General features: G+C 45.8%; 1 protein-coding gene across 1 annotated transcript; it reads right to left on the bottom strand.

Annotated features, from left to right (window-relative positions):
- Positions 1–259: 259 nt before the first annotated feature.
- On the bottom strand, positions 260–8,317 carry LOC138579579 (uncharacterized). The gene is made up of 8 exons (XM_069649849.1): positions 8,249–8,317; positions 6,304–6,369; positions 5,796–5,849; positions 3,418–3,462; positions 2,453–2,536; positions 2,188–2,232; positions 1,170–1,616; positions 260–463 (listed from the first exon to the last, which is right to left on the bottom strand). The coding sequence occupies exons 1-7, from the start codon at positions 8,300–8,302 to the stop codon at positions 1,176–1,178; spliced, it is 789 nt and encodes a 262-aa protein (XP_069505950.1). The 5' UTR covers positions 8,303–8,317; the 3' UTR covers positions 260–463; positions 1,170–1,175.
- Between the last annotated feature and the right edge of the window lie 631 nt (positions 8,318–8,948).

Raw genomic sequence — 8,948 nt, 5'->3', positions numbered from 1 at the left:
CATTCACAGGTTTGTATCCCTGGAGGGCGACTTAGGCGTTCATCTTTCTGAAGATAATAATAAAATGAATACCCTTTATAATTGGATAATAACAACAAGTATTTCGACAAATGCTTAAAAGTAGAGGGAATCTGACATGGTGTACTATAAAATAATGAGATAATGTTCTTATTAATAAACAATGATATATGCAATTGAAAACAACAGTCTCTAAAACGCCGATCATCCTAAAACGCTACTAAACTAAACAAGCAAGCCATTATTTATGTTCATGTTAATGCTACTTTATTTAGAAGTAATACAAGGAACAGCAGACATGGCAGAGGCCCCTTGACAAAGACGTCCTTTTTTGCGGGCTGTGAGTAGGAATGCGGTCGCTCGCATGGAGACAGAAAAGAGGATCTGGAAATCGCCTTATGTAGGAATGACCTCCGGGTGATGTGCGGACCACAGCCAGTGCTCTCTGCAATGGAAATGAAGAAAAGACTGTAAACTGTTATGCGAGTTGGTGACTGCAAGCATGACCCAAAGAAACACGGCAAATACATAACAAGCGTGACGATGAAAGGATCCGTCCTCTGCCCAGTTTCCAGAGATTTCCATTGATGAGGCTCGTTATCAACTGCTTTCACTGTACATTCCCTTTGGGTTACTGGGTGGGGTTTAACCGTATGACACAAACGTGCAAATGCAGACCTCCCTAACAACCGACCTCAGTCTCTGGCGTTTTGTGCTGGGATGCCAAGTGGATACCCGAACTTGTCGGTCCCATTCTGGTATGTGACCTTCAAACTTGTGTTGTTTATAAATCACAGTGTTGGCAATTCACCTGCACATGGCACAGAATAGTTATTTAAAGATATTCTGCAGTCTTCAAAACGCATCTGGGCAAATGTCAGTGGGCCATTTGGCAGCAAGGTGCCATGCAGAGGCTAATTCTCAGACATTGCCTGGTTACTGGAAACAAAAGGAGACCCGTCAGCACTTCAAGAAGGCCTTAATTGGCAAATGGTTAAGGGCCAAGCATGTTCTGTGACACATATGTGCACGTAATGCCTTGCAAACCACCACATGTATAGCTGTTGTTCAAAAAGGCATGCCAGATGTATTTAAAGTGATTGAGATGTATTTAAAACAATACATTGTTCAAATGAAAGGGGAAATCTTACCTGTCCTTAGCGGCCCAGGCCCACGCCGCCGAGCAATGCACCTCCAACTCCTGGTTTCTTGGAACCGCCCTTACCAGGGCCTGTGAGTCCTCGAAGAGGTGCAACAAGACTGCCTGTGAGTTCTCCAAGAGGTGCAAGAAGACTGCCTGCGAGTCCTCCAACAGGTGCAAGAAAACTGCCTGCGAGTCCTCCAACAGGTGCAACAAGACTGCCTGCGAGTCCTCCAACAGGTGCAACAAGACTGCCTGCGAGTCCTCCAACAGGTGCAACAAGACTGCCTGCGAGTCCTCCAACAGGTGCAACAAGACTGCCTGCGAGTCCTCCAAGAGGTGCAACAAGACTGCCCGCGAGTCCTTCAAGAGGTGCAACAAGACTGCCTGCGAGTTCTCCAACAATCTTTAGTACTCCACTGATGATAGATCGCTGTGCTTGTTGGGCAGATGGTTTCTAATGGGAAGAATATGATACATCAGGGACGTGTTTGTGCAATAACATTTATCCAACGATATAAATATCTAACAACAACATTATCCCATAGAGCTGGTCCAGGACTCAGAGATTAGGAATCCCCATATATATATTTTTAAATATATATATATATCCCCCTCACTCCCTCCCTCACTCCCTTCCTTCCCCTTGCTCTGTCTCAGAGGTCAGTTCTACTGTCCCCTGTTGAACTCTCAAGGCAAATATCTTCCTTGTTAAAGGGCGACCAATAGTTACTCTCACTGATTCTCTTTTTCTACAAGTTATTTTAACTGTCTCTCTTTCTCCCTCTCTTTCGCGTTGTCTCTGTCTCTTCGGTACTCTCGCGTTCTCTAAATCACACTCGCTGAAAGCTTGTCGATTTCTCTCCATCTCGTATTACTATACTCTAGACACCCTCTCAGACTCCCTTTCTCGCTGCTTCTGTTCTAAAATAAACACACTTGATACTCGGTGGCTTAACATTGTACATGTTTTTACTGCTTGTCGCCAGACTTTTTTTGCAAACGCTTAAAAAAAAAGATGTTCTTACCAGCGACTGGTCCATATCAGCAATGAGCGGGGCAAAACATGTGTTCTAAAAGAAAAGAATAGTCTGTCACAACTGGCAAAAAATACAAAATATACAGCAGTGCGACCAGAACGGGTCCTAAGCGCACCGGTTGGTACGTGTAACTTGGGGCAAGCTGACCAACACTCCGAAATGCACACAATCATTCACACCGTCACTCTTTATCCCGTTTTACTACTAGTCCATGACTCCAGCAATCTTTTCAAAGATACTACGCGTCTTTTACCATTAGGACATCGAATTTCTGCACGCAGCCTCCAAGCACCTTCTCACACGTTTGAGAGTTCATCTGGTTAACCGAGATTTGACCCTGCAAAAAAATAGACAAATTGGCGAGATTGCAATTACGCATATAGAACATGACGCCACACTCGATCGTGTCACGATGTGTCGTAGTCACAGCATCTCTCTGATTCTAGCCTGTCTCAATGTTGATCTTACAGCACTCTAAAAGACGTATTGGGGGCGGCATCTGTTGGGATAATGTACGGCCCGCCCATCCCGTTCCTCACATGAAAGCACTGGATCCTGGGACAGATTTGAACAGTCGGCCGAGGAATGCAAGGCTCTCTTCTGCGCCAATTCTCCGTCCTGATGCACCCTATCTAGTTCTGGCTCTGCCGTGCACACAACGCGGCCGAATCCCACCGTGGAAAACCTTCTCAAATGATCGCTCAAGTGTAAAACCAGAATGAACTGTTTGCGCCCCACCCCCACACCCCGTCCCTCCACTTTGGTGACATTGGGTGCGTGGGAAGTCACAGCACATGCTGCCATGTGCACCGATGTGAGCGCGGACAGCTTCGGGGCAGGAAACGCCAGGAGCTTCTACATTCTCATGTCCTATATTCCCGTGACTGTCAGTGCAGCAACTGTGCTGGGTGTACCCGCCATGTTAGATCTCCCGCAACAGCCCACAGGTGTAAGAGGAGAATAATAAAATGTAAAAAAAGAGTGCAGTGCTGCTGACGGGATGGCTGCCTGCCCGACACCACTTGTGTTCTGCACAGTGACTCCCAGCACTTCTTGGTCCTGCACACGAGAGACAATAAACAGGAGCCGGAGTACCAAGACGCCCCTGATGTTCGGTTTCCCTCTGAATAAGGTGCACTGGTTCTTCTCACTATCTGTGCCGCAGCCACCGTGCCCTAGCACCCAGGGAAGGCAGATACATGAGTGCAGGTTCCTTACCGCTGACAATGCCACCACGTACTGCGCATGTATCTGGGGTACATTCTGAAAAAGAGACGGGGAAACTTGTGAGTAAAGAGACAGGCTGGCAGAGATGTTAAGTACAAATCAGGAACGCCAGTCACCCTATGCAATGACCGTATGAGCACTGTGCAGCTAGCACGAGGCCTGTAGACGGCGGGACGGCATTTTCTAATACAATACATGCATAATGCGACACAGAAAGTGAAGTAGAGAAACACACAATGGCATTACAGTGCTTAGAAAATTAGAAATATCAATAACAACGTGGCTAATAAAAACGATTCAAAAGAGTAGACAACCAGCATTAGTAAGTCTGGGATTTCGGTGCCTGCATCTCTCGATTCCACGAGCCGAGATGACTTCCATAAAGAAGTGTTTCAAAAACCAAAATCCAGCACATATTGGGGCAATTCGCCTAAAGGGGCAGTAACAAAGCACCATTCTGACTGTTGCATTATGACACCTGGTGCATTTTCGGTTTAGTATGGAGGAGATTAGCATCTCACACATTCCAACGGTGCAACCACTTCAGAATAAAAGCACGGGGGACTCGCTCCAGACCTGCAGGTGTAGGCAGTGTCCACACCTCTTGCTGCCTGAGGTAGACATGTTATGCCTTAATCAGTGTGGCCAAACCCGCCCACATGTCAAGGCGATGAGCGAACCACAGGTGAAGCAAGCTCTAGAAGTGCTCTAGAATGACCTCGGGGTGAGACATAGACATACATGTCCTTAGCAAGCCGGCGGCATTGAAGGCAACACTCCCAAGTGAGCTCACCTGGCGGGTTTACATACACATTGAAAAGGGGAGGGACCCATCCATGTGGGATCCAATAAAAGACACTGCTCCTGGATGAGGAATAGGAACCCGTTCTCATTTGCTGGGTCCTCCCTTGCACCAAGTTAGACACCTGTTCAGGAACGCTTATTATTATTATTATTATTATTATTATTATTATTATTATTATTATTATTATTAGGGTATTTATTGAGAGCGGACCTAGCTTTGGGAAGCAGCAGAGCGCTGTACAATCATAGGGGAAGAAGAAGGTGAGGGAGCAGACAAACAAGGGAGTGGGGATCTAACAACAGGGGAGGCGGGAAATTGTCAGCAATGGATCTACCAGTAACCAGGGGAGGAAACAGTGGGGGTCATATCACCCCGTCTCAAGCAAGGTGGGCAGTGGACATGTATGGACCTAGCTACTAGGCAGGAGCCAATCCTCAATGGTTGTGTCCCTTGCTCAAGATGCCTAGGTATGTCGACAATCAGCCATGATTGTTATTCTGAATGAAACAGGATTTTTCTTTTCCTTGTAACATCTATGTTAGAGGTCTGATAGATTCAGATTTTTGTATATTTTATTAGTAGCTGTGGGGGTGGGGGGTGGGAGGGACAGCCTCCCAGCCAATGAGGAGGCTCAAAACGAGGGTATTACTGCATGGTAATCCCGCCGTCAAAGCCTCCTCATAGCGGGAGACCACCAGGTAAGTGCTGCCCCATTGCCCAGCTTCCCTTTTCTCTCCACCCCCCCATTTCCACATATTTCCCCCCTGCAATCCTCACCCACTTACCTTGCGCAGCCTGGTCCCTCTCCGACAAAGGGAACCATAATGTTCCCGTCACGACCCTGCAGTCTCACAAATGAAAGGCATGGAAATGGAGAAGGGATTGCGTAGTCCCTTCTCCGAATCCATGGTTGCCATCTTTTTTTTTATTTATTCAGAAATCACTGTGTCCTTTTGAAACTTAACCAAAAAAAAGTATTAGTATCTGGTACATCATGCCGGATACTAATAGTACCTTCGCAGGGGTTCATTACCTGGCGTGGTAATGCCCTCTCACCTGCTCGGGTAATTTAGCTTAATTAAACCCTAGTGAACGATAAGTATGTTTCATTAAATTGGTTGTATAGCTGAGACAGTATACATTTCAACAGGCTGGTTATGAATAGGCCGATCAATTCTGTGCTTAATGTGTAATGTGTTCAAAAAGGTGTGTCTAAAACATTTAAATCCACGAGAAGGTGTTTGATGTCAAGCAGAACAGCTGACTTGAAGTCCCTGCTTGAAGGGACTGGTTCGAGCCACAAGCTTATGACTTGTTGAAACACTACCGGGTACGCAAGGGATTGCTGAGACACTACCCAGCACTATACAGACATGGCTATTTAAAGTGTATTATCGAACTGGGCTGCATTTTAGGAAATTTGCCCTTGATCTGAACCTCAAGTGCAATCTGAAGGGCATTCTGTGAGAGCAAGGGTGAAAGGTGAAGGGGGTTTGGTCGCCCATCGCCTCTAGGTTTCAATACAGAAAACGTCTATTGCAGGAAAGAGGTGGAGTCCCCTTACCATCTTCTGCAGGAGGAAGTCCATGGTCCATTGCCTCTGTTTACAGAAATTGTTCTAAAAGGCAATGAAAGACAGGTTAATAATGGCTAACTTGATTGGTTAAAAATGTGCCCTAAATTTTAATTCTGTCATTTCACATATTAATAAGAGTTTAGTCATTTACATATTGTAAAATGTGCCCAATCGTGCAAAATATGGTGCGGGGCCCCTGATAGCCCACCTCCTGGAAGCAAAGACAAGCAATGAGCTGACCTGGGGCCCTTGCTTACTGGCAGCGATAGGTTGTTTTATGTATCACTCATTATTATACCCGACTACCTTTACGTCTCCTCCCTTCCACCCTTTCCCGAGAATTCTATACGATGTTGTCCCTCTAGACGCTCCTACCCTTCAACCCATCTCACAGAGCACATGCGTTTATCGCTCCTCCATGTCCTGATTGGATGTTACATAATATGGTCCTGTTTTTCTGCCATAAAAGGTTTAAACTGAAGAAATCCCTTCTTACCAATGTAGTGGTCATTTGATTGAGGGCGTTTTTTATTTGGTGATCTCTCTGTTGTCCTTTATATTGCTGAAAAAGAAAGAAGCAAAAGTGAGCACAAAGATGTCATTCACTGTGGCTAGACCCTACAATAGAAGCCGGATCTAGCGAGGTGGGCTCCAAAATGACAGCAGCGTAAGATTAATCCAAGTCTGATGCAGTGTCATTCCAAGAGCTTCAAGGTGTTGATCAATCTACAATCCCTGGAATTTTGTGTCAGTAGCTTGTCACACTACATTGATTCAGCACTGGGAACTAGAAACAGAGTGCATTATTGTATCATAATTAGCCACAGCCTGCTCATGAAGCTGCCTCTTAAGACAGTCCATTAGATTAAAGCCTGCAGCATACGCCATGGGTGGCTCTGTGTTTTCAATGAGATGTTCAGGTTCTCGCTGTGTGATCAGCTTGCTAGGGCTCTCACCAGGGGTGGGAAGTGGAAAGGAACACCCTTAAATGTTCCATGTTTCTATTGAACGTTTCCACCCCTAGGTAGGGCAGGCACATGTCTCCATATGCAATATCCTGATTTGAGTTCAGAGTGTAACACACACACACACACACACACACGCACACACGGGAGATGCTCAAAACCTTTTTGTGCCCGGATATATTTTTCTTCAGTCGGTAAATAACCATGGACTCATGTGTGGACTTGAGTGGTTCCGGTGAAAAAGTGCTACTTTAAGGAGAATCGGTCCAAGATTAGGGCATGTATTACACCGCAATAAAAATCGCCCCACACGCTACATGACTGCCACTAATGGACAGAACTCCCACCACAGAATGCTAACTCCCAGTTCACCTCTGCTGTTCTGAAAGAACCAATGGTGTCTGTCTTCCCGATCACCATATCCGCGGTCACCTTGCTGTGGACTTGGGCTGGATATCCCTCCTCGGGAGCAGTCAGTATTTTCCTGCAATAATGAGGAAATCTCCCTAGTCCCATTTCCACGTTAGATAAACTAAACCTTAACTGAGAATGTTAATTGAAACATTACTGGCAGGTATGAGGTAGCCACTATAAGATGGGCCGCAACCCCCATAATCCTTCTGTCTTTCCAATGCTGCCTCTCCTCACTCGCACCTTCCCTCAGATTTCTCGCCACTTCCAATCTTTCTTAATGTTAAGCCTGAACTACATCCCAACCCACACAAACTTTAACCAAAATCTGCCATCTGAGTGGGCGTGCGGGCCAAACTCTCTCCTCTCTGAGCCAAAGCCCGAGGTTCAAAGATCTGGAACTCTCCCGATCGCAGGCCCCGTGACCAACTATCTTCCTAAGCCGCTTTCTGCGAGGGCACGAGACTTTCTGCCACTGCCTCAGCAGCCAAAAGGATCTCAGAGGGCTACCCTCCCCTGGGGCACCCACTGTGTACATGTCGCAGTATGTTTATGGAGGAAGAGAAAAGCCCCCAGTGTCTTTAATGCTGTTTTGAATGTAGCATTGGCACGCTACGATGCTCGCACACAGACTGTAAATGGTTGCTTTGTCCATCCCACATATCTACAAGTGACCACTGGTCTTGCCCAGGCCCACCTGCCATTTCCCACTGTTAAGTCGGCAGCTCTTCCGGTTTTGTTAAAGTGTGCTACGTTAGGCCAATCATGAGAACGTTTATGTAAATGCATGCATTTAGCCACAGTGACGCAGTGCCTTCCTCGCGTATGACAAGCTATAGAGTTGTGGCTTAGAGAACCAATCTGTAGCTCTCCAAAACTTTTAATGTTTCCTCCCCACCTTATCAGAAAAACATGTTTAGTGCATGTATGTCCCCTTCCCCACCCTTCTCCAACAGAAGGGTTGAGAAACATACTCCAGTTTCAATGTCCTGTTAACAGGTGTGCCCCGGGATTTTTGTTTCCTGTTAGTATCTAACATTATAGTGTTTAAAAAGGGCATCTTACCAAAGCAGATTGACAATCCTGCGTAGTTTTCTGCAAGCACTGCAAATGGTACATAACGTCTTGATCCTGAAAGACAATATAAGCAGTGGATTCAAGTACAGAAATGACATTCTTATAACACATGATTACAAGTTTGGCGGGTGGCAAATTGCCATTACTGGTGTTTCACCACTTTGCCAAATTGTGAGTTTCCATTTAGAAACTCCATTTTCGGTCTGTTTTGTGTGACAGATTTACCGCCATACAAAACCAGTACTGCATGTGGTAATGACTGGGTGTGGTATTACTGCAAGTGTTAATTGCTGGATCCCCATTGAGTCCTATGGGACTCCAAAATGGGGACTAATGGTCTTTTCCGCATGGTTTGTACTCATGCTCACCTACAGGGCCACCCAGTAATTACTGCATGGGGTAACAGTAAATGAGTTTGCTGGATTACTGGGTATAATACCCTGAAACTCGCAATCGGACTCATAGTTTCAGTCACAAAGAAACATTATTAGGAGATGGGAAATGAGGGAGAAGTTGCCTACATGCTCACGGTGCCATAAGTAATGGTGGCCAAAGAGCAGCAAAGATGACCTTGAATCCACATTTTCCTGTTTCCTCTACTGTGTGTCCATCCTACCACCATTACTTTGTAAATGTTTCTACCCTAATATTGCAAGTGAGGAAAATAAGGAATTTGTAGTATTCTGTG

This window comes from Ambystoma mexicanum, chromosome 3p (genome assembly GCF_040938575.1).
Source record: "Ambystoma mexicanum isolate Mex_15411 chromosome 3p, UKY_AmexF1_1, whole genome shotgun sequence".
Taxonomy (NCBI): Eukaryota; Metazoa; Chordata; class Amphibia; order Caudata; family Ambystomatidae; genus Ambystoma; species Ambystoma mexicanum.
This window is presented reverse-complemented; position numbering and strand designations above follow the sequence as displayed.